General features: G+C 35.8%; 1 protein-coding gene across 1 annotated transcript; it reads right to left on the bottom strand.

Moving 5' to 3' along the window:
- On the bottom strand, positions 1–27,123 carry ccdc178 (coiled-coil domain containing 178; the record flags this gene model as incomplete). The annotated part of the gene is made up of 19 exons (XM_081352789.1): positions 1–156; positions 5,829–5,963; positions 10,047–10,196; positions 14,383–14,542; positions 14,628–14,773; positions 15,086–15,199; positions 15,439–15,600; positions 15,766–15,828; positions 16,477–16,660; positions 19,156–19,292; positions 20,018–20,113; positions 20,326–20,479; positions 21,161–21,303; positions 22,314–22,534; positions 23,988–24,161; positions 24,698–24,774; positions 24,999–25,054; positions 25,279–25,415; positions 27,069–27,123. The coding sequence occupies 19 exons, from the start codon at positions 27,121–27,123 to the stop codon at positions 1–3; spliced, it is 2,520 nt and encodes an 839-aa protein (XP_081208915.1).
- Positions 27,124–27,287: the final 164 nt, after the last annotated feature.

Here is a 27,287-nt window from a genome sequence, read left to right as displayed (position 1 = left end):
TTACTGCGCTATCTGAACTGTAGGCATCTTCCTGCTCGATCCGTAGGCATCTGCGATGGGTCTGTTTGCTGGCTGCGGGACATGGCTGGTAGTTGAGTCATCTGTCAGCGAGAGCAGGAACTCAGAGAGGCGCCGGATTGAGTTTGACAACTCCTCCTGTTTAAATAGGCAAGCAAATGGAATCAATGAGTGTCAGCTAATTCAGTACAAAAACCTGTAGTGGAGCGGGAGCCAACAGACGATCGACATTAATGCTTCAATGTGTAATACTGGGAAAGGCTAGTATAGTTGGTCACCGATATATATGTTGTGTTAGCTAGCTTGCTTTGTGGTGCTAGTCTTAGCATTTCCATCCGATTTAAAAAGGCAATTTAAACATATGCACTGCAAACTCCCATACAAATAAATGCTGTTCTTTTGAACTTTCTATTCATCAAAGAATCCTGGCAGCACAACTGTTTTCAACATTGATAATAATCAGAAATGTTTCTGAAGGATCATGTGACACTGAAGACTGGAGTAATGATGCTGAAAATTCGGCTTTGATCACAGGAATAAATTACATTTTAAAATATATAACAATAGAAAACAGCTATTTTAAATTGTAATAATATTTCGCAATATCACTGTTTTTATTGTATTTTTGATCAAATAAATGCAGCCTTAGTGAGTATAAGGAATGCACATTGAAAACATAAAAAACTTCATTATTCAAAATTTTTGACTGGTACTTGTATAAACCGTATATATACTACACTATTATATAGAATATAGGGCTGTCAAACGATTAATCGCATCCAAAATAAAAGTTTGTGTTTACATATTTTATGTCTGTGTACGGAGTATAATTATTTTCTATATATAAATACACACACATGCATATATATATTTAAGAAAATGTGTTATTTATATAGAAAATATTTATATATAATATAAATTATATATAATATAAATATATATACACAGTATATACATGCAAATATTTCTTAAATATATACATGCATGTGTGTGTATTTATATATAGAAAATAATTATACACCGTACACACACATGTATTATGTAAAAACAAACTTTTATTTTGGATGCGATTAATCGCGATTAATCGTTTGACAGCCCTATACAAATATAAAATGTTTTATCCCTCTTTTTTTTTGTCAGAATACACATACTTTTGAAGGGTCGTGACTGAAGAAAGATGCTTTGTGCCTGTAAAACGGATTAGATACGGCATTTACTAGTCAAACTTTGACTCGTTCCCAGAAACCTATAAAGGAGCGACGCTGACAACTTGAGACGCTTTTATTCTGTACTGTACGACAGGAGATTGAGAAAGCCAAAACAAAGGAACGAGAAAGACGGTGTGCGCCGCTCTCCTGGTGAACTGCGTGTTGGTTCAGTGCATGTCTGTTTTAAAAACCTCAGCAACCAGTTTTTCTATTAAACTGCCTTGCACTGTCAACCAGCTTGGGAACTGAGCTGGCCTAGCCATGCAGAAATTTTCTGACTAACAATTATATCAGAAACAAGATCTTGGATTACAGTCCCTTGAGAGCAGCGCAGTGGGCGTTCGCTCCAATTATTACTGGCCATTCACAACTCTCCACCCTGCTCTCTGTTGTTAGCAATTGTCAATTATGCTATCCCTGGTGTAAACTTGCATAACCCGGAACTGAGTTCCCAATCTTGCAGCGGCGTTACGAGATGACAGGCTTGTACGCTTTCTCTATTTCGTTTAACTCTTCCCCCTATCTCTCTACTTCAGTAGAGTTGCTTGGAAGCAGTCATTTCTTCCTCAGGAAGACACAGGGACAGATCGGTGGAACTAGTTTTTGCCACCGGCAACCCTCTCGGCTGAGGTTCCTCATGAGTAGATGGGTGGACAGGTTTTGCTTGTGGTCTCTTAGGGAAAGTGTTCGGACAGAAAAAGTCTTTGCACACAGGACACTGTGATAGTTTAAGACGGTTAAAGGTGGCATGAAATGGAAAATCCAAATTATAATGATACGTACACATATAAGAGGTTATTCTACTTTAAAAACAATCTGCAAGTTTCATATCTCAAATCTAACTCCCCAGTTTAAAATATGAGTTTTTGTTTCCACTCTTCCGAAACGGCAGGATTTGATTTTTTGTGTGTGTGATGTCATGGTGCTCTTAACAACTCATGTCTGCATCAATCACAAGAGCGATACTGCTGTTGAGTAAGAGCATCTGGTATTGTTCTGTCCCTGGATGAGGACAAACTGCACCTCCACAAACTTTCAGAGAGTTCAAACTGCTAGAAATGCCTGGCTGAAGTTTATTGTTAACCGACGTGCTTGAGCGATTGAACGAGAATGCTTATGTTTGTTCATCTCATTTCAAAATGGACTCTTCTTAATTATCCTCAACATGTTTTTTCTAAATATCTTTTTTTACTCCAAATCTTTTTGTTGGTTTTCAGTGGCAGTACATATACAGTCGTTGTGGTTGCATTGGCTCATTTGAATCTGATTCTTGCTCAAACATATATAGCTCTATACAGCGCTGGCCATCAAAACACACGTCACATCCCGTTCAAACAGCAACTTATAGTAGCATCTCTAATACTGTCTGTATGAACATGCGACGGGAGTCAAGCCTGTATATACCAGTAATCATAGCGACAGCGACCAAAGTAATATCAAAGATGGCGACATCTATAAAACTGAAAAGTCTTTTTTATACTTTTGATATGACAAGTGTCCAACAGTTCATCCATCAAATCTTCATTAACCGACAGCAGCTTTTATATCCGGGTGAAGAGCGGAGCAGTTGAGTAACACAAAACTGACAGGAACAGCTCTGGCTGTATCTTAAACTCTCAGATGACACACAGCTTATATCTCCGTCACTGTAAGTTATCGAAAGAAAGCGAAACCACACAAGACAACCCGCTTTGTCTGAGACTGAATGACACGACCGGTTCTGTTCACACACCGCGGGTTTTCCGAGAATGCGGTTGTGAGTCCTGATATATAAAATGTAAATAACTGAAGTGTGTGTAGTAACCATACTGAGGACTCAGGATACAGGATTGACAACCGGATTCTGCCGCTGTGTGAACGTGGCACTTGTTTATGATACTTCAAATATATGCAAAAAATAAATAGTCTATTTAAGAAAAGTAAATGACATATAATTAAAAATGGTGACTATATAGAGAGAAATAAATAAAATCAATGCAAAATCAAAACATTGACAGTTTTTTCAGCAGTCATACTTCAGTGGCTGATTTGTTGTTGTAAAAACTTGACTCTGTTTTCCAGCGTGCAAAAATAAAGAATAATTATTGTTTGCAAAGTGATAACTGTTGAGATATTATGAATGATCGCTAATTGTTTTCCCCAAGTCCAAGAGGACCCCCTTTTCACAGGGCCCGGGACAACATTTCCGGATGTCCCTCTGACAACGGCCCTGAATATATTAGTGATTTGAAATGTTATTGAAACATGGCTAGAATAGCCAATTTGAGGTATTACCAAGATGGCTTGCTTTAAAAAGGTTATGTTCAATCCGGAAACAAAATATTTGATCACTTGATCAGACAGACAGAGATATTATTATGGATGATTTATCCCTCTCTTAAATACTTTTCATTAATCCCTTGTTTTGCTCAAATATTTTCTACTCATCTTCCTAGATTTTTGTCATTTAGTAAAATCGCATATTTAATTACCTCATAATGTCATGAGGGGGCCCCAGACAGGGCAGAGGCCCTCACAGCCTCTATGTCCCATATGCCAGGGACTGTTTGGCCATTGTATGGTAGTTGCTGCACAATACAAAGACAATGACAATAGGAAGCTGAGACAAACTAACTTTCTAATACCATAAAATATCACAAGCCTTTAAACCAAAGGTTAGCTTCTACACGACTCCCATAGTTTTGGGTCATTTGAGAATGGTGATGCTTTATTGCTATGCCTTGCTAATTTCACAATGTAAAGTCTCCTATACACAATGCTAGTCTGTGTCTGGGGGAGGAGATCAACACAGAGCTGTGACAAAGTTTAGAGTAAGGCTGCTCCTTTTGTCCTTCACACTCGGAGGAGCTTGAAGAACTCCTCGTCTTCATGCTCCATTCACCAGCCTGACTTCCAGAGCTGGCCTCCCCTGACTGAGCCACAAACACACCGCCGCTCACCTCATTATAAGCACGCATAGTACACCTTCCACTGAGACCAAATGCCTTTTGTGTTAGATCATTCAAACATTGCTGTTGCATTATTCCTATATACAAAATATTGTTAAATGCAATTCTAATTTCATTTATTATTTAAATATAATTTTAACGACCTCGCATATGTTCATGCGTTAGACATTTTAGATATATGCACTATATTTTGTTGGTCTAAACATGCTAGACGGACGCTAGCACCTCGCACCATGATCGCCGTATTTTTAAGATGTTAAATTTTAATTTTCTTCAATGTTCTGGCAATTTTATATTTTAATGATAGAGGTCAAACGAGATTTTTTTTCAGAGCACTATACAATGCCGATATCAATAATCAGAGAATATGATGACAGATATAATGCCGATATGTGTGATAAGAGCGAAAAATGTTATATTACGAAGTTTTTAACACAATACTTACTTGAAATTCACTTCAAGGATTTGATATTTGAAAACAAAATTTCTATTTACTAGTCTAGATTTTGGGTCTGACAAAAGTGAAATCTAATGGCTTTGTCGACTGGCCAAGTTTCGATAATCTTAAAATGGCCAAATATCGTCTGATATATCGATCTGGCCAATGTATCGGTCTATGACTTATATATTATTATTTGATGCATATCAATTTTTTCTTAGGGATGCACCGATATGAACATTTTGGCCGAAACCGATAATTATTTATATCTGAAAAACGATAACCGAAATATTGGCTGATAAATATAAATAAATCAACATTTTTATATCATTTTTGAGAGCCTGATTACAAAAACAAAAGTCTCACCATTAAAAGACATGTCCCAAGTACACTATTATAATGTTCTCATTATAATTTTATGTAGTCTATATGACAGACTTGTGCTGCACATGTTGGACTTAACTGTATTTTCCTTTTTTGAAGTGATCATATTTCAAGCAAAAGTATCATGTTAAACAGAGCGCATCTGAAGTGTCTCAGCTGAAGAAAATAATCCATTATTTATCGGCTTCAATACATCGGCCAAATTTTCTTATCGGGCCGATAACCTTTACATTAAAAATGAAAATATATCAACCGAAACCGTTATGGCAGCCGATATATTGTGCATCCCTAATTATTATTAAATCATATAAACTTTACGCCCTAGTTGACGGGAGATTCTTTTGCTTGACTGTCATGTCACGTAAATAAAAGTGACCATTGACCTTCTATTCATCAGTGGAACACAAAAGGAGATGTTTTTAAAAAACGTACACGCTGTTATCTCCCATACAATTAAAGTGGATGGTGATCATCAACTCTCAAGGTCCAAAAAAAGACCATAAAAATAGTCCATGTGTGCAATATTTCTTATCTAATGTCATAGAATAGCTTTGTGTGAGGAACAGCTAAAATGTAAGTCCTAATTCACTGAAAAGTGTTTATTGTATGGCAATGTGCACACTCTGCCAAACATCTCCTTTTGTGTTTCATGGAAGAAAAACATGATGAGGGTGAGTAAATAATTTTTGGGTTAAATATTCCTTCAAGGACCAACCTCATCTTAAACTCAACAAGCATTAACCTGAATGGGACCCATTGTAGTATACAGTGCAATACTTACAAATAGTGTTGTGTGTGTGTGTGTGTGTAGGGGTACTAAAGAGCCCATACCTGGAGGGCTTTCATTTTCTGGTTGTTCTGGTTGGAGAGGGTCTGGAAGCGGGCCAGCTCTGACTGGCTGTAGACGCTGCGGTGTTTGAAGTATTTTAGTATGGCTTTGTGCATCCTCTTCTGCAACAAAGAAAGCTGAGGAAGAAAGAAAGAAAGAGGGAGAGAGAGAAAAAAAGAGGGGGAATTGGTAAGGCAGGAGAGGAAATTAATGGCAGTGTTCAAGAAGAATGATGGAGGGGAATAGAGAAAGCAGTCAATAGCCCATTCTGCAGTACACGGGGCTGACAGGAATTTCACAGTCTCTTGCTCTCCCTGCCCACTCATGTGCACTGGGCGGAAACCAGTCACATCTGGCTGCCAGGATGGGGGGTTAATTTTCTCTAAATGCTTCAGCGGTTTTGTTCTAGCTCAGGCAAACTCGGTGACTGCAAAGCTGATGAGTAAAATATTTCGACTTCACTCACTTTAACTTTATACCAATCCCCTCCAGACATATTTTACACATACACAAAAAGTCATGAACCCCCTGCCGCAACAAGAAATTATTCTGAGTATACTGGAAAAACATAAAAAAAAATGAGAGAGAGAGTGTGTTTGTGTGTGAGAGAGAGAGATTAGAGAAGAAAGAAAGAAAGAAAGGAAGAAAGCATGCTGCTCTCTTTATTATTTGTGCAGTTTTCCAGAAAAAAAGGGGGTTTCAATTCGGAGGGATGTCGTCCCTTGTTTCGCCCCATCTCTTCTCTCTTCCTTTAAGCTTATCATTGCTTGGCAATGTGTTCTTCGGAGCATGAAAAAACTAAAGCGAATTAGCTCAGCCTTTAACTGAACGAGTACAAAAAAATATGTCCTTTATGGAGCCGTGTCAACAAAAAAAACTGTACTATCCTATTAATGCTACAAGTAACAATAGTTACAATATGCTGTAGAAAGAAATGTGCAAAACGAAAAATCAGAAAAGACTCCAGTCAAAAGTGATGCAAGATACCAACTAACAGTGTCTGTGAAACGTACTTGCCTCTTGTAACAACCCAACTTTCGAGACGAGATGTAGACAATTCAATTTATGTTAGGCTTTCAGGGTTACAATAGCAAACCTGCCACCAACCTTTTGTTTACAAGCATTAAACTGATTCTGGATGTTTAGTTAGGCCCATGGTTTGTACATTTAACCACTGCAAGGGGGCGCTCTAGCTCTCTCATTCAGACTAAACTGGCAAATCCAACTAAACTGGCAAAATGCCAGTACGTCATTGTATATGATAACCCGTATTCCATATATAAGTGATATGTTGATGTTGAGGACATAGTTGCAGTGCCTACAGTCAATTGATAAAAGTCCAAAACAAAGAGGTTTGTCAGCATAACCAAAGGATGCCACATAAAACCACATAAATAATTAAATGCCATCTGTCACTAGCACACTAATGCAGATATTTAGACCTGTTAAATGTGCATTGCTATACTGTAAATAACAGAAAATAACTTATTTGCCTCACTTTACATAAATACACACACACACACACACATATATTTCTTCCATGAAATATTTCACATTTTCATTTTTGGGTGAAATATTCCTAATTTATATATATATATATATATATATATATATATATGATATTTTATGCTGTTTCTAGCCACATAAACAATGCTTTAATCTATTTCTCATGATAAATGTGGTGTGACAGTTTCATACATATGGAGCAGGTGTTTTAATAGACATCTGATAAATATACATTCTATTCAGACTATTCATAATGGACCCTATACATAACAAAAATGTTAAGCTGTCTTCATATTTAATTGAGCGCAAGCTTGGCCTACACGTCCTTACAGAAACGTATAGAACTTTAAGAAGAGCTCGTCGTAAACCTCTAAGATATGCGACTACATCCGCTCTGAAGGAGAGAAAGCCGCAGCAGTCTGCAAATAAACAACAAACTGTAAAAGGCTGAATACTGAGTAAAAGAAAATCAGGCTTTGATCACGAGCGTGGAGAATCCCGTCCACAGGATTTGCCTTTTGCATGCATTTCTCACTTGATAACATTCATGTAGTTAGATGAGGAGTTGTACGAGTATTAGTCTTTTGGGGAACAAACAATGTGTCTTGCTCTTCAGTAGAGTTTTACCATCAGCAGTAGAATAACAAATCATATTAAAATGATCTACAGCTAAAAAAAAAAGCTATATACTTAAAGTGACAGATTATGTGTAGATCAGTATAACTAGTAATAATCTCTAGCAACAACAATGGTACCATAACAATAACAATCCGTGGACTAATGTCATGTATGAGAGACACAAAGCTTTTAAGCTGAAGTGTGCCATTTTCTTTTTTGTTTAAATACCTTCTCCTATAATATGTGAAGATATCAAGTAAGACATTTGTAGGTTAATTATCACACACAATGTATAATTACTCTGGTGCTATTGAAACATTGCCCTTGGTGGTTTAGTTTATGAACAAATGAGTGTTTCGAACAAAACTAAAAATCAAATTAACGAATCATTCCAACGAACAAAACTCAGTTCACTGAGATTTGATTTGAGTCTGAACGAGACTCGGATAAGCACTGAATGAGCTGAACGAACAAGGCATCTCATTCATGAACAAACTCATTCTTGATGTAAAATGACGCAAAGAGGTTATTAAAACTTGGCTTGGTAAAGCTTGATAACTCAAAGATTAAGCTTTCTATATTAGATAAAATCCAAAAACAATATATTGCATTATCATTATTTGTGGGGAAAATGCTAAAACACTCTTTCTAGAGACTCTTAAGGCCCGATCAGGCCAAAACTAACTTTGTTTAGAGTTCGTTTTGGGAGTTCGCAATAGCTTGCCAAAGCAAACTTTCTGAAAAAAATCACCGGCTGCTTAAACGAAAAAGAACTTCGCCATGAGTATATCGGGCCTCTAGTAGATTTCCCAAAAGCTTTCTAAATATGTTTTGGTCATGCGTGACTAATCTTGTTTTGGTTACACTAATTTACAGTAAGTGTATTACAGTGTACTTACCCATGAAAGGTTAGGTTAAAGTTAAGGTTGGGTTTAGGGTTAGCAGCACCTACTTATAACCCAGTTTTTGTTATTGCTATAATTAATAACTGTAGTATGTACATGTAGGCTGTAAAATAGAGTGCTACAATTGTTTTTTAACGAATCCTATCACTGAATGATTCATAACAAAAAAGACATCCACTTTGGCGCCAACTACAGTATAATGATGTAACCTACAGAAAGAGCGACTGAACAAATCAGTAAATAAACAAATCTTTCTGGTGAACGTGTCAGTTACAGACATAAATCAAAAATTGCCACCATTAGGAACGAATGCAATGATTGGATGAATATTTTATGGTCCTACTCTTTCCACAGACGATATACTGCATATACCTAATATAAAAACATTTAGACCACTTAACTTAGCGATTGCTATCAGGATGTGAAGAGACTCAACCAGCACAACAAAACAAAAAATCTGGAACAAATCACCTACCCTTCCTTTAACTGCTCTGTTTGAGCATCCTGACCAAACTACCTGGTTGTTCAGCCAATGGCAGATGAGGGGAGCTTTGAGGAAACCTGTCTGAATACTGTAATTATTTTTGCATTTCCTTAATGTGAAACTCTAGCATAGAAATGGCACACTTCAGCTTTAACCTCTCACTGAAAGCATCTTTACATTGACAAGTGTTTGTTGTTAAATACCAATATACACAGCCAAATAGTGTTTGGGAATGACAAATGCACTGCACTCTATAGATACACACTGCACTTACACAGTACAGCTTTGATGAATACCAGCAAAATCCTTTAGTGATGGGCATACGTGTCATATTATCATTTTCCCAAACGTTCCCGAGATGCTGGTTCTTGAGAGCGTTTGCATCTGCCACGCGCCTGTTTCCTCTCACTGCCATGTGAGATGGAATAAACACACATGCACGCCAGAGCAACGCTGTCATGAAGCTTATCTCATCGTGATTAGATTACTGCAGTGGCCTCCTAGCTGACTGCCCAACTAAAACCAACCACCTATGACAGGCTGTGTGGAGCACGCCTGCGCACGCTAGTCCTCTCTCTCATCACTATTTTGCATGCCTGCTGTCTATCTCTGATGACAAAGATAGACAACCACATCATTCACACATGCAGAAAATAGCCTTGATGTATACATGCATATGGAAGAGGTCAGAGAAAGAAATGTGTTACCTGCTTGTGATCTTGGACGTAGGCCTCTGCTCTGTTTCTTCTTTCAAAAACACAAACGGCTTCTTGTCTGGATGTCATCAGAGCTCTCTGCAGTTCTCGGTACTCTTGCGCTAACTTCAGATTGTCTTGTAGCAGTTTGTGTAGATGAACCTGGAACAGATTGGCACAGGATGTTCTCCATCAGCTTCTGAGAGACTCTAACATGTTATAATGAAAGGACAGCATGGAAAAACTAGGACAAATAGTTCACTAAAAAATGAAAAATCATTTGTCATCCCAAATGTGTATGGCTTTCAAACATTCATTTTCAAGAAGAGATTTTGAAGATGCACTTTTCCATGCAATTACAATGAATGGACTGAAGCTTCATTAAAGGATCCAAAATGACTTATGCACTATATTTCAAGTGTACTGAAGCCATATGATAGCTTTTTGTGTGAGAAACAGACTGAAATTTAAGTTATTCACTGATAATCTTGCCCTCCAGTGGGCTGTTAACCTCTGTGACTGGATCATTGAGTCAGTGAGTTGAACTCGAGAACCGGATTAGTCTGATTCATGAACAAATCATTCAGTTTTGTGAACTGGATCAACTGATTCATTAAAAAAACAGCAGATTCAAAAGAATGATTAGTCCACAACTAGACATTGCAACTTCTATCACAAACTCATATGAATATACCATGGACAGTTAAATTTTGTTTGGTTTCTCACACAATTTTGTCGCATGGACCACTTTTCACTGTAAAAAAAAGTTGTAAATACAACAAATAATTTTGGAGTACGTTTTAAAAGACAACATTCATTCTACTTACATTTTTCACTTTTAATTCAATGTGTTACTTGATGTTTCTTTATAACTGATTGTGAAATTTACAAGAAATGTTATCAACGCTATATTTTTAGTGTACATTTATGGTCCTTTTTGCAACTGTATGTGCATCTTGTGTCTACAGCATTTTCATATTTGTTTGCATTTCGTTTGTTTTACACCCAAACAGTGAAACCAAACCTATTCGAATACAGTAACTCGAGTAATCATCCAGCACTTGAGGAAGTATGTAAACAAATTAGAATAAATAACGGTCTGATTTGCTTGTCTCCACAACCCTGTGTCAGCATCGCATACGTGAAGAAAGGAGAGAGAGAGAGCTATGGGAAGAAAGATGAAGAGAGAAAGAGAAGAACATTTTCTGCTCTACCTGGGAATAAGGAATAATGAAGTGTGGCTGGGCAGTAAAACGACCCAGCGCTAAACTGATGAGTTTAACCCAGCACAGAGAGTGGCAGTAAACATGACAAATGCCGGCTATTGATTTAAAGCTTAATTACTGCATGCAGTGCTGACAAAACCCGTCTGATGCACCTCTGAAATGTAAATGGGACAAATTACACTTCATTGGCCATAAGAAACTGATGGTGTCTGCACTTTGCATCCTACAGCTTTTCTACTCACTGAGCGTCTGACTTCATCAAGTAAACAAGCTACATGAGAATATGATGAGGGGAAAGAAAAAAAAACCCTAATTCAGCTTGTGAGGAAGTCACAGTGGAGTGTGTCCATAAGTGTAAGTTACATTTACCGCATCTCAACTCATCGTGCAAGGAAATGCACAACTGTTTAAATGGTTAACATTGTCAAGGTTATAATCCGTGCTGCAAGTGCTGCAAAAAAACCGGATTTACTTGCTTTATTCATTTCTTGTCTTATTTAGCTCAATTAATTGGTGCTAGTTTTTCTGTAGAAAATAATCTCTGTGTAAAAAAGATCGCCTCTTTTTCATTTACTATGCCGTGTCACCATGGAAGTAAAATGGGTTGTAAACTCATTTGTAAATGTAAATTTGACATTGACCTTAATGAAGCCAGCAATGGCAAGGTCATGGCATTGATTCCCAAGGGAACACACATGCGGATGAATCTGTTGCTTCGGATAAAAGCATCAGCCAAGCGCATTTTAAAATTAAAATTGTTTTTATTTAAATGATAATTGTTAGTAAAAAGAGCAACAATTGTTGGAGCCATGGCTTTGTTGGTGATGCAATGTAAAATGCCAAATGGTCAATAAATAAATAAATAAATAAATAAATAAATATTAGTGCTGTCAAATCGATTAATCATGATTAATCACATCTAACATAAAAGTTTGTTTATATAATATATATATATATATGTGTGTGTGTGTGTGTGTGTGTGTGTGTGTGTGTGTGTGTGTATACATATGTATATGTACAGTATATACACACACACACACATATATATATACACAAACATATTAAAAACAAACTTTTATGTTAGATGATTTGACAGCATTAATACACACATATATATCACAAGAAAAAAGTCGTAACTGTTAGATCTGAAATCGGAAACTAAGCTTTATAAAGACTTAAAGCCACTTTGTTTATTTAAAAGTCACAATTAGGGTTTAATTTTTCATACTTGCTTCCATAGAGTTATGCTTTCAATATGATGATGGAAAAATCAAGAAAAGAAAAATCTGTGTACACTATATATATATAAAAAAAAGCCTAATCTTCCTAATAAGAGTGTCCTTCTCATCTTAAACACATGACGCTGAGGTCGTCATCCAGTGTTGTGCGTCACTATCCATATTTCCTGTCTTCATTAACATCTTATGACTGTGACGTCTCAACAATGCGCCTCAGGTCAACCAATTCTGACACAGCCTCTCATTGTCCGAAGTGTTAAAAGTCAAAATGTGTGTTGGGCGATGAATCTTTGTGCCGCTTTATTGTTTCCTGTGAGAAGTCTAAAGAGACTCTCTGCTCTGCTGCCCTGCAGCAAGTTAATGGCAGACTGGCTCTATGAGGGAGGACTTTTAATTCGGCTCCTGTCTCGCACCAACAACTTGTTTGGAGTTTGCTGCTTCTGCGCGCATGGCGGATTAAGCCCCATTGCCTTTTCTTGTTTTGAACTAATGCATTCTTGATCACCGTTTAATGAAACTATATACCACATGGCGATTTCACATTAGATAAGCCATGTGAGACTTTCATCAGACGCCGGGCTCTGACTGAGGCCATAATCCCGAAACTCAACTCCCCCAATAAATAGCTTTTTTCCTCCGAAAATGAAGTGATAATACGTGGGTTTCATGCAAAACATAACATATTATCTCTGACACAAAATTATAAGAGCTTTCATCAAATTAGTAGAGGGAATGTTAGTAGAGGTGTGATATTGAGTGTCGGATATTCCAGAGCAAAGGTGCATTAGGATAGTTATTACACACACACACACACACACACACACACACACACACACATGCTAAACAAATCACCCTACATCAGGTTAAAGGCACTGAGATGGCTGTTTAAATTGTGATTATCACAGAAACAGACAATATCAACGTATTGTCAGCCTTTTTCGTGTGTACAGCTTGTGATGTAAAAATCTTTAAGAATCCTCTGAAACTGCGGAAACCTTTGTGAGGGTTGGTCACAAGCGATCAAGTTTAGTACTTGGACACAACCCCATAGGGGTGCATTTGAAAGGCATTTTAATTGCAAAATGTATTTATAAATGAAATCCAGTTGGGACTAGTGAAAGTAAATTCATTTGCACTCTTTATATGGACAAATCTAATTATATTTAAAGCTAAAATAGCATAAAATACAAGTGAAACGCCATCAATGTTTCTGTGTAACATTAAAATTATGATCAGTCTAATCTCACAAAACAGAATGAAACCATTATAATGTCAAAATAAATGTAATGGTGTAAAATAAATATTAAATTTAAAAATAAAAACAAAAAAATTAACCTGATGAATAGCATGAATTCAATAGTCTCTGAACCTCAAAGGATTTGTAAACATTTGTACGTCTCTAAAGTTTTTCATACATAAAAAAGTTAGCACTTTTGTAGCTATTAATACACTAATATTGTACGTTTTTTCTAAACTTATGAAAATGTTTGTGTACCAGCTAACAGTAGATAATAATGGATAAAAGGGTTTTCTGTTACATATGTTTTGTTCTCAATGTCTTCGTTAATATTTGGAATTTATCATTTTGCATCACGGGGTATTTCATAAAAATTTACACTGTGCATCTTCATACAAAGGAAATCTAAATATTTATAAAGGTAATTTCTGCATGAATGGTGATTGGAGCACATCAAATCCCCTAACCAATCAAATGCACTCATGCTCGTTCAGCTTCAGCTGATCTGTTGTCTGATATGTAAAGAAAACATTTGTTAACCTGGATTATACCAAGTATTTAAATAGAAAAGCTGCTCTAGGCCTTATAGGATGCCCTGACAAAATAATCTTGACATAAATGTAAATATGACAGAAAGGGTTCTTAACCTCTGTGTCCTTCATGACAGCCTGGCGTTGAGCGAACAGCGCTGAGTGAATCTGTGCATGTTGAGAGGTCCTCTGTTCACAGGACGCTATATCCCTTTTCACATTACCCATCACTACTGTGGCTGTCCCATGTTTGAATGCCAAAGTGTTTGACAAACACCTGAAACAAACAACAAATAAATTCTAATATATAGAAATTTGTGTATATACACACACACACACTACAATATATCTGTATTTCTTACTGTAGCTCCTCTATAACGTCTTGCATAGTGCTGATGGTTTGCTCCATCATGTCTAATTCTTGATTTAACTCCTTAGACTTCGGGTCGAGCTCCTTGAGCCGATCTGAAATCTCCTCATACCTCAATAAGACCACACTAAGTTTTTCCTAACAGCAAATAAATAAACATACCATCATTAAATGAGCAAATATGGAATTAAGTAAGAGTTTAAAGGTATAGCGGAGGATCTTTCCAAATTTTAGATAAGACCCACCCTCTCCACTTTTTGAAAAGTTTGATTGATTCACCAGAATGATTGACAATTAGGAGGACCAATAGTTTAGGTTACCCACCAGGAAGTAAAACATCCTCCGCTATACCTTTAAGTAAGCCTGTAAAGTACAAATCTTCAATATCGTTGGACATGGGTGTCAAATATCTCATACTGAAATATAAATCAAGTGTAATTTTATTTTCACCTTCACAGAATTCAAACATTCCTGCTGGTGTTTCTTTTTTTCTTCGAAATCATCAGAGTGACTTCTGTATGCAGTTTGTAGGTCATTCAGTTTTGCTTTTAACTTTTCAATTGTCTGAGAAAATAATAAAATAATTCATATATAAAGAGAAAATACATCCTTATGCAACTGGAAACTTTGTTCAATAACTTCACTGGATCTTTAAGTCAACATGAATCAATATTGACCCTGCTAACTTTCTCAGTAAATTTCCACTTACTTTACAATTGGCCAAAAAGTGAAATTTAAACTTGAAATAAGCCAATGCTTGGAAGATAATCCAGTGACATTTCTTCTATGTTGATCAGATTTACCTCAGATTTCTCTTTATATGTCTGTCTCAGTGGCTCCACCTCTATCTCTAGCTGAGAGGTTGTAGATAAAGCACCTTCATACTTTTTCTGCAGTTCCTCTTTCACTCTCTCACAGTCTGTTTGTTCACGATTATATTCAGCTGCCTCTACGTCCATATTACCCTGAACGTAAAACGTCATCAATTACAGTATATCTATACCAAACATTAACAGATACATAAACAGTACACACAAACAAGTGCAATCCTGATATTGCTTCATGAATTATTGATTTATTTAATAATTAAAAGATGTATTAATGTATTCATAAGGCAAGTCAGGTTTTACCTTGAGGATATCTATTGTGGTCGTTTCAGTCATTACCAGGGTCTTCATTTTGTCTACCTTTTGCTGCCCCCCAAAAATAAAAACATCAAACATTAGCTAATTTTAAAGCAAAGAACAAGACAAAAACAAAATCCAAAGACAGCTCAAACGTAACTACTACTATAATTCTCTATAAACACAAAAGGATAAAAGCAAGAGCCGATAAAAGACTTTCAGTGAATAATAATTTATATTTAGGTCTGTTGTTCACATAAAGCTATCGTATGACTTCAGAAGGCTTGGAATATAGAGCATGTAAAAGTACTTTCATGGTGTTTTATCTTTTTTGAAGCTTGACAAATGCCAAATTTGCACCGCAGAGGTGGCACAAAAGCACTTCTGAAGTGGCATTTACTGTAGGTGTCTTTACACACACTGTTTAATGCTGCTTACAGTAGAGGTGGCATAAATGCATTTACACAGCTATTACTGAGGAAATATTGCGTACTTTGATACTAGGGGGTTCGGTGGGTCAGAGCAGGCATAATTTAGTCTGGCTAAAGTTGGGACTGCCTATAAAGGCATCTACTTTTTCAATGGGAAAAAATAACAGCATGCAGGTGTGGAAGGTTGTGATGACAGAATTTGTATTTTTGGATCCGGACTCTCTCTGAGAACGCCGTTTGCTCATGAACTCATCTTTAGATCTGAATGCGGCACGTGTCCTCTTACCCTGTTCCTCAACTCCTCCAGAAAGGTTTGGTGCTCCAGCTGGTCCAGCTTGGCTTTGGTGTCTGAATGTTCGGCGGACACACTGTCGAACTCGTCTTTGACTGGTTTCCACTGCTTCTCACTCACACTGATCTTGACCAGGATGAGCTTGTGATCCATCAGTAACTGTTTCACTGCCTGTTTGCTGGAACAACATCATAAAACATAGTCTGTCCCATGAGATCCACACCACGATGTACTGTACAGCCTGCTCAACAAAAAATGCTTGCACAGCATTCAGCAAATTTCACAGCCATGAATATGTGACATCCAACTGATTAAACAAGATGTGCCAAATCATAGATTAATTACTGGAATAGTTACAATATGACACAATACTTAACATCTAGGACTGAGTTTAGTTCATAATGCATTGTATTAACAACAAGAAGCAATATCAGTGGAACAATAAGATATCTCCAGCATCATTTCATGAAACAAGCCAACTACATCATTCAAATAAGATAAGCATCAAGCTTTCATTTTGTTAAAAAGCTTCTAAAGATCGAATATTTACTATCATTTATATCAAAAATTAATATTAAGAAAATGCAACTGAACAACTTTACAACTGCTGAAAATTTTGCTAAATATAAATTCTATATATATAATATATATATATATATATACACAGTGCTATGCATAAGTTTAGACACCCATGCTAAAGTTGACTAAAAAGAGGAATAAAAAATCATCTTTTGGAAATTAAACTTAATGCCTTAATTAAAAAAATTAGGAAAAATCCAACCTTTAAGGACACCAATTTTCTTTGTGAATGAATAATGTATCGTAAATAAATAAATGTTCTTCCTTAAAATACAGGGTGCATAAGTCTGGACACCCCGATGTTAAATTCCCATAGAGCCAGGCAGATTTTTATTTTTAAAGGCCAGTTACTTCATGGATCCAGGATACTATTCATCCTGATAAAGTTCCCTTGGCCTCTGGAATTAAAATAGCCCCACATCATCACATAGCCTTCACCATACCTAGAGATTGGCATGGTTTTATTTCAGTTAGCCTAATAGCTAGTTTGATTTGCATTGAGAGATGATCTTATGGAAAGTACTCCATGCCAATCTCTAGGTAAAAATAAAAATCTGCCTCCCTCTATGGGAATTTAACATAGGGGTGTCCAAACTTATGCACCCTGTATTTTAAGGAAGAACATTTATTTATTTACGATACATTATTCATTCACAAAGAAAATTGGTGTCCTTAAAGGTTGGATTTTTCCTATTTTTTTAATTAAGGCATTAAGTTCAGTTTCCAAAAGATGATTTTTTATTTCTCTTTTTAGTCACCTTTAGCATGGGTGTCTAAACTTATGCATAGCACTGTGTATATATATATATATATATATATATATATATATATATATATATATAGCATATCATTGGGCCTATACATACAGCTCATGGTAATATCCATAAATTTCAATGTTTAATTATCTACCTTATATTTAACGTAAAATTGCAGGTGCGTGTCATTTGGAAGTTGAATATGCAAGGCTTCCAGGTGTCATCCATTTTTTTGTTATTTTAGCTGTGCAAAAACAGTCTGCTATGCAACTTGATATAGCAAACTGGTATTTATAATCAAAAACACTGGTGCAAAATCTTCCTAGTTATTTACCTTTAGCGGCTAATGAAGTCTTGCACATTCACAGAAAATAGCTTACTTCCGTATTGCCAAAAAAGTTTGATAATGTATCTTTTGAACGCTTAATCATTTTGGTACTGCGTTGGGTTGGCGCTTGATGTCCAATGTAAAGTCCTGATCCTGACGCAAAACCAGTTAAGAATCATTGTGTTAGTTCATGCTGTTGTGCTGCTTCACAGCATTTTCATTTTTAGAAGCAATGCCACACACACCTACACATTTTTAATGAAGTGGAATTAGAGTTGTTGCATGATTTCATGACATGATCTGCGGAACACAGATTCTGTGTTGATAATTAAAGAATCCAACACTCACACAACAGACCAATGAACCACAAGACATTTCCAGCACATTTCTCACAGTGTTGTCATTCGAGTCTCCATCTCCAACATGGAATGTAATGTTGATCCATAAGTTCAAGTTGGGAAGAATTACTATCCAGATATCATAGTTTCTCATGATGTGTTAGAGTTTCAGCTAAACGGCAACACATGAGCAAAACTGTTGGCTTGTGTGTGCAAACATATGGCCTTCATAGATCTTATGGAGGCAACGTCATTTGTCGTTGCCGTACCATGGACAATTTAGGGGAAGTAACAGCAACGGATTGTTTTTCATTTGGATCGATTTCAGTTATTGCAGTTCAATGAAAAATCTTGTTGTTGACCAATAAAATTAGGTTATTGTGCTTGACCTTTCTGTGTGCGTGAACTGTATAGACTGTAGTATAATACTGTTTATTGCAGTTTACTAGCTTTTTATAATTCTACATAACTGTGCTATAAGATATCAATTTTACAATAAAATATTGTATTCTGAATTTGAAATAAATGCAGGCTTGGCCATTTTCTGTCATAACACAACAAATGACTGCAAAACACTGCAGACACAGACACTAATTATTAGTGACAATTACTTGTATCCAAGAATATCATTTTAATTAAAAATAAAATGTTATATGTACTTTATGGGACAAACCTTTGGTTGGTCTTTCTCTGGAAGTCTTCCATTTCCAAGGTTTGCTCTTTGTTTTTGTCTCGCAGGGTTGATAAGTCATGATGCTTTTGGCTTAAGATTGCATTCAATTCAGACACCTTTTCATCACCTTCAAGTTTCTGATAAACACAGTAATGCCCATTATTGTTTAGTAGCTATATAAGCTATTGTGAAGTCTTTGTTAAAACCAACCACACAGAAGATCATAGATCACATATCATATATAACTGCTTTCTAGCACACACACACACACACACACACACACACACACACACACACACACACACACACACACACACACACACACACACACACACACACACACACACACACACACACACACACACACACACACACCGACTGCTAGAAAGGGCCACTGATTGTTCTAGCACATAAGCATAAACTTATTTTCAATTCATTTCATATTTCATAGCTATAACAGTCATGTGTCAAACATTCATGAAAACTCAAAAAAATCACATAGCACCACCTATGGTCAAACTAAGTTTCCTGGAAAGTTTCTAAACTTTTCAAACTCAGTTTTGGCAGAACACCATCAAAAATGCAGGAAATACAAATTAAAAAGGAATGAGCAAACTGCGAAAGAAACAACTGAGCGCTCTGCGGCTCATTCACTCAAGCGTAGTGTAATTGTGAAATCAGGGCTTAGACAAAATGGAGGCTCTAAGAGAACAAACACGGCAGATCGGTGCAAGGAATCGTGGGCCTTTCCTGCCCTCCAGAGGACGTGAGGGTTGACATCTCCAACACGGCACATCATTTCACCTCTGATTTATATCATCTAAAATAACAAGCTGTGTCTCGAACAGGCTGTTATACTTACAGATGTTTGCATTTGGTTTTGAAGCTGCATTACTTCCTTATTCTTTATCATCAATATCTCTTCTTTTTCATCGATTTCTGCTTTTAATGTTCTGACCTGGAAAAAGGGTAAGTGTGAAATATATAAGTGTAATATTTGGAATCCAAAATGAACAAAAGCTCTTTCAGTGGACTAATTTTAAATAAAGCATAAAAAATATTGCAGTCAACATGAGCTTATGATTCTTATGATGAAAATTCACAATGTCTTCATAATATTTTAATTGTGTGCAAAGGTGTCAGGTGAGCGTATTGTAAATTAATACTGACTTCATCATTGACGTCTGTTTCCTTCCTCTCAAACTGGTGCATCTCTTTCTCCAAGGCTTTGATTTGGCCGTCTCTCAATGTTAGTTTTTCTACCGACTCTTTAATTTTTCTGTGAAACACCTCACACTGTGACTGCAGCTGGCGTAACTCACTCCTGTAAGCAGAGAAAGAGAAATGGTGTAACTCCCTGTAATCAACTTTACACGTCGATATACTTCACACTGCAGATGGAGGGCCGCAGCTACTCTATAAATGACACCAATTGTTCAATTGTGTTATCTGTATTTCAAAAGTATCTACATGGTTTTAACTAAAGGAAATTGCATCAGCAAGTTATCACTTCGTTATTTGCATAATGTTTTTACAAGCAGAGGCTGGTTATACAAGTGTAGAAGACTAATCCTTAAATCTATCAATCTAATGTAAAAATGGCTGATATAAAAATCCACATGGCTGATTCTAAGCAACATCTGACGGTTTTCCATGAGAAACATTTACAGAAATGAAACAATTCAAGGTGTCCGTTCATAAATGTGGGACGAAAGTATGGCATAAAATGTCTGGTTCAGCCTTTAATTAAGATAACATAAATTAGAATGTGTTAAATGTAAGTGTCTTACATCAGTAGAATATGTTATAAAATGGTTGATTTTGCATAACATATTTTTGATATTGATATTATAACCTGCCTACAAAGTGATGGATTGGAATTAAATTTTGAAGATGGAGAGAACAGCATTTTAGTGACACCTTCTGTCTGGACTGATATAACACGCGTATACTGAAATAAAATACAGGCCTGATGTCAGTGTATAAATGACGAAAATCGACTCACTGTTTGTCACTTAGATGATTTCGCATCGTTTCAATTTCGTTGTTCATTTCTTCATTCTCAAAGTCTGCTTTGAATTCCTCCTCTTTAAGCTCCAGCTGAAGACTCTTTAGCTTGTGGGAGATGTTTGAAAAAGACTCAATGGCCTAAAGAAACATGTTTATGAAAAGATTTAACAGTCAGACAATGTTTATCATGGCAACATGGCATGGTCTGTAAATAAAGATCTTTCATACTTCATAACAGATCTCGTTTCCAGAAGTAAAAATCTCCCAAAACAGCCCATGAGCTCAGAGGTTGTTTGGCGATTTTAAAAGCTTCTGTAGAAGTCAGTGTTATTTCAACTTAAAATTATACATTTCCTGTGAAGTCTTGGGAAACATCAAGTCGTGGTTACCATGGAAATGGGCATTACAAATCATGTGATCGGTATGCACGCTTGAAAAATGTTTAAATTTGTTTAGTTTTTTTATATATTTAGGGAAAATTACAAATATATTGTATTTTATAATCATAATCAGGGACTTACTGTCAACAGTTTTATATTGTACTGTCAGTGTTATCATTGTACCGTAAACCAAAACTAAAACTATTAAAAATCATTCAAAGTTTTAAGTTAAATGAAATTAGGCTGAAATAAAATAAATATAAATATTAGATGAAAAACTTAAACAGAGAAAATTAAATACAAAAAACTAAGTACATATTTAAAAAAGAAATACACAAATTATTAAAAATCTAATAAAAAATGACAAAAACAAGTCAAAATTACTAAAACTTAAAATGAAAATTCAATGTATAAAAATTGTATATATAAATAAATAATATTATTTTGAAAATAAATAAATAAATTTGTATGAATTTGTAAATAAATAATACTAAAATAAAAAAGTGGATAGTTAATTTAATTTGAATAAAAAAATGCAATTTCGAAATGCACTTTGCATCTAAATTCTTAGCACTCTTTATTTAAAAATTCTAAGAAATAAAGAAATTAAACGTGAAAAAAACCTGCACTGAAAAAGTGAGTGGTCACTGTTGCGCTCCTCTAGTACGTTTCAGACTCTTTCAGTTAGACCGACATCCCTTCTTTGGTTGTCTCATTGATTTCAGGTCTTCCAAACAAGCCAACAAACAGGCAGCGCAGTAAACACACCTCACTTTGTGCTGTTCGGATCTGCTTGATGATTTCAGTCTCCAGCTGGAGTCTCTCGTTCACGAGCGGGCCGTGTTTCCTCATGAAATCGATATCCTCCTTCAGACGTCGGTTCAGCACCTCTGTGTTGGTCAGCCTGTCTCTCACCAGCGGCAGCTGATCTCTCCTCATCTTCAGTTGCCACGTCAGCTCAGCGATGTCTGTGCTGCAGGCTTCACGCTCTGACGGTGCAAGTATAAGACAGACGAATGCGAAAAGTCAGGAATGGGGCAGAAAAGACATTATTTTGGAGAATAAACTCTTTAAAAGACCCTATAGCATAACGTTTTTTGGCGTTTAGTCCATCTCTGTTAGCTTGAGGTCATCTATATGCTTGTTTACTGTTAAACAGTGTTGGGGGTTACGCAGTAACACGAGTTACGTAATCAGATTACTTTTTCAAGGAACTAGTAAAGTAACGCATTACTTTTAAATTTGCAACAAAATCTCTTTTTTAGAGTCACTTTTTTAAATACTAATGTGCACAGACGTCGTGTGCGCTGTGTAAACATGATGTTATTGTAGTTCTAGACTAAATGTGAGCAGGCATTTACTTATCTCACTTGCGCAAAAACACATTCAGTATTCCTCAAAATGAATCAAAAGAGTGAAATGCAAACTCAGAATACTACGCAGACCTGCAATTTATGTATTTAATCTCAATTTATTAACCTATATCATTGTTGCTGACCTTCGATGATCCAATTCAACCTTACTAAAAAGAAAAAATGACTTTAGATAAACATCACATGTGTGTTTAATTTTTTTGTTTTTATTGCTGAATTAAGAGTGTTAAACTTTCTTCTTCTGTGATGCAGAATGGCAGCAGTTGAAAGGTTTGTTTGAGCTGCGCCCTCTACTGGACAGGTGTGAGTTTGCATTTCCTTCAGTCTGAGGCTTTTTCATTTCACTTCTGGTGTGAAAGGGCCTTACATTTGACAAAAATTAAAAAACAAACAAGCAAGCCCAGGTGAGAAAACGTAACGCAAAAGTAGCATAACACATTACTTTCCATTAAAAGTAAGTAACGCAATTAGTTACTTTCTAAGGGAGTGACGCAACAAATTAACAAAATACATTTTATCATATACACACATTTAAAATGTACAATCTTGCTCTTCCTGCAAAATGGACCAAAATGTGTATGACCCTTGTTCATTAAAATGCTATATTAAATATGAATATAAATAAATATAATCTCCTCCCCCTAAAAATAAAGCCTAATGGCTATTTAAAAAACAAAAACAAAGGAAGGATTGTACTTATTAATATTTTTAATTAGTTTTAGTTTTACATTTAGTTTTCATTTTAGTTTTAATAATTTCATTGTGAGTGTTTAGACATTATTAGTTTTTATTTCACTTTTAGTTTTAGTCATTTTAGTACTTCATCTTAAACTAAACAAAAATGTGAAATTGTGACTTCGTAACTAACTGAAAAAATTCTATTCCATTTTATTTCTATTAATATTTATTTTAATTAATGTAAATGATTTTAGTATTTATTGTTGTAGTTAACGCTAAAAACACTGCAACCAAGGAAATAACAGGGTTAATCGTGTTTTAAAGGGGTTTTATGACCTTATGAAAAACTGTTTCAACAACTATTGCGTGTCATGATCTAATCCAGTCTGACCTTTCTGCATTGCAATGGGAAGCTCATTCTGCTTCCAGACACAGAGACTCTCCAGTTTCTCCAAAAGTTTCTTAGCTTTTTCCTTTTCTTCCTGTAGAGCCTTCTCTGCATCTCTCCGATCCAACTCAAGACGCTCGATCAAACTCATCACCTCCATCAGGACATCCCCACTATCTATTTACAATGACCAAATTATTACCACAAAACACAATGTTCAAAAACTCAAGTGTTAGCAAGTAACAAAGACATAACAAGTCCTAATATGTGCTTGTCCATACTGTTGTCATGTCCGTAGGACAGTAATACGGGATGAGGCTACTACTTAGTGGTAGACGTTTGTTCATGTCAAGTCACATTTATTTATTTAGCGCTTTATACTGTACAATACAGACTGATTCAAAGCAGCTTCACATTAATAAAACAGGAAGATAACAGTGTTAATGCTGTAAAATTCATCAATTATGAAACAAGTTCAATTCAGCTACAAGCAGTTCGGCAGAAAACAAGTGTCCTTATTCCGCTCGAGTCAGTTCAATGTTGATTCAATTTAGTTCAATAACAGTGTCCATGTTGCAAAGTTAGTGTCATTATCCAGCTCAATATTTTTCATTTTTTGATAATATTACTGAATATTAATTGTCTTTTAAAATCCAAAAAAGCAAACTAAATGCATATTATAACAAAATATTAAAATGGAAGAATGTCATTACCTTGTACAAAAAGCCCCATGCCTTCAATATGCAGCTTTGTGCTTCCTACCGCATTTTTGCTTTCAGTAGAAACACATCTAAAAAACACAAAGGAAAAAGACACTGTTTAATCAAAAAAGTTTTATTTATAGTGATAAACTATGAACTGGATTAAAATTATTTTCTGATGATATGTCAGAGTCCACATACTGTATAATGGGTATAAACCATAAAGACTGCTGACCATAAGTGCTATCTTACTGGAAAAATTGTTAAAATTGATGTATGTGATGTGGAAAATCTATAATGCTTTATGGCTCACTTCCAAATGATGCTGTGGCTGTTTTCATGTGCAGTTTCATGCTGAGCATTATCACCCTAGAAGACAAGAGACATTCATTATTCAGTCATTATGTAATATGAGAGCAGAGAAAATAACATGTGATTCAATCCATATAACTGTGAGCTCAATCTGGGTTTGATCTGGGGGGCATTGGTTTTGATCTAGGAGTTGCATTATTGCGTTTGGGTCTTAGTTTGCATATACAATGATGCCCTATATTAAATAATAAAGTCTTTCATCGGGTTATGTTTGATTTTACCTGCTGGCCCCAATTTTCCAGTTTGGTCTGCAGTTCCTGAATGTGACAAACTGCTTTGTTCACACATGGTGTTGGAGTGTTAACCAGAGCACAGCTGCGACGCCTACTGGAGCAAAGCGTCTGCAGCTTTCCCTGCTCTGAAACACAGAACTCACGTTGATCACAGAGATCAAGAAGATCTCGCATTGCACCATATACACTGAAACCTTAAAGTTGGGATGAAACGGAAATTGTGATACGTGACCTTGGACCACAAAACCAGTCACATGGGTCAATTTTCTGAAATTGAGATGTATACATCATCTGAAAGCTGAATAAATAAGCTTTCAATTGATGTATTGTTTGTTAGGATAGGACAATTTGGCCGAGATACAACTATTTGAATATCTGGAATCTGAGGATGCAAAAAAATCCAAACATTGAGAAAATCGCCTTTAAAGTTGTCCATTATGTTGCAATTGTGCTGGATTCACTCACAAAAATAAATGTTTTATATATTTATGCTAGGAAACGTACAAAATATCTTTATGGAACATGATCTTTACTTAATATCCTCATGATTTTTGGCATAAAAGAAAAATCGATAATTTTGACCCATACAATGTATTGTTGGCTATTGCCACAAATATACCGTGCGACATGTGACTGGTTTTGTGATCCAGGGTCACATATAGTCTTTTCTTTCCTATTTTGAGGTATCCCGCTTCCTGAAATGATTTGTTCCATGGGGAATTGATTGGATGGTTGTGGTTTGCTATTGGTCGACTTCATATGAGTGACAGGTTGCCCCGCCCTTTCGCCAGTAAGAGAAGAGATGTTGTTGCAAGAAGGAGGGGAAGTTATTTTGATTTAGTTAGTTTATAAGGGCACATGAATAAAATTAAAAAGATTATGATGTGCAGATTGTGAACTGATAAATCATTTATAATAAATACTGCAATATTCCCCCCAAAAAAACAAGAATTGTCAATTTTGATTTCATGATAACTTTAAGGTCAACATGAAATGCCATGCACAACCCATTTTATGTCCATAATCTGATGCATTTTTGAGTGAAACAGCATATATTCAATAAAGGATGGCCTTTTTATCCAACTGGAGAATGATGAAAAACTACAAAGACAATTTGTTTTTCATTTAGAATAATGCAGATGGAAGAATTGTTCAAAATTAGGGGGTTAGGGTTAGTTTACCCAAAAATTTTAATTAGCCTATCCCATAATTTACTCACCCTCAAGCCATTCTAGGTATATATGACTTTCTTCTTTCAGTCGAACACAGTCGGAGTTATATTAAAAAATATCATGGCTCTTCCAAGCTTTATAATGGGAGTGAATGGTACCTGAGATTTTGAAGCATCAAAAAAGTGCATCCATCCATCATAAAAGTAATCCAAACGGCTCCAGGGGGTTAATAAAGGCCTTCTGAAGTGAAGCCATGCGTTTTTGTAAGAAAAATATCCATATTTTTAACTTTATAAACTATAATCACTGGCTTCGGATCACGGGATCATTTTTATTTTTGGGTGAATTAACCCTTTAAGACAGTAAATAGGGACATTTAGATTTAATGTTGTCTTGGCTTGTTGGGGGGAAAATGGAAATACAACTTTTTTGGAGCACATTGTAACTCATTTTACTGTATCCTCCATGTATATGTGCTTCTTTTTGTGGCTAATCGTATATTGCTAGATCATAATCACAACGGTTTGGGAATGTATATTATGATCCCCCTGATTCCTCTATACTCATGCTAAGCAAATAACATTGATAAACAACATTGCATTTTACCTGGTAAGATTGATTCTTCATTTGAAGGAAACTTGAGTAACTTTATGTCAGGCATCTCTCAAGAAGCATCTATGAAATCAAAAATCAATGACTTAATGAATCAATAAACAACTATTGATCACTTTGTCGTAAACCAAATGCCTTTCTAAGCTTAGCTGTCAAACACTCTCTGAGTACTGTTGCGGTACAGTAATGGTATCAGATTGCATTACAATAGTA

Source organism: Scardinius erythrophthalmus, assembly GCF_964197995.2.
Source record: "Scardinius erythrophthalmus genome assembly, chromosome: 22".
NCBI lineage: Eukaryota > Metazoa > Chordata > Actinopteri > Cypriniformes > Leuciscidae > Scardinius > Scardinius erythrophthalmus.
The sequence above is the reverse complement of the archived record's forward strand: the minus strand, read 5'-3'. Positions and strand labels throughout refer to the sequence as shown.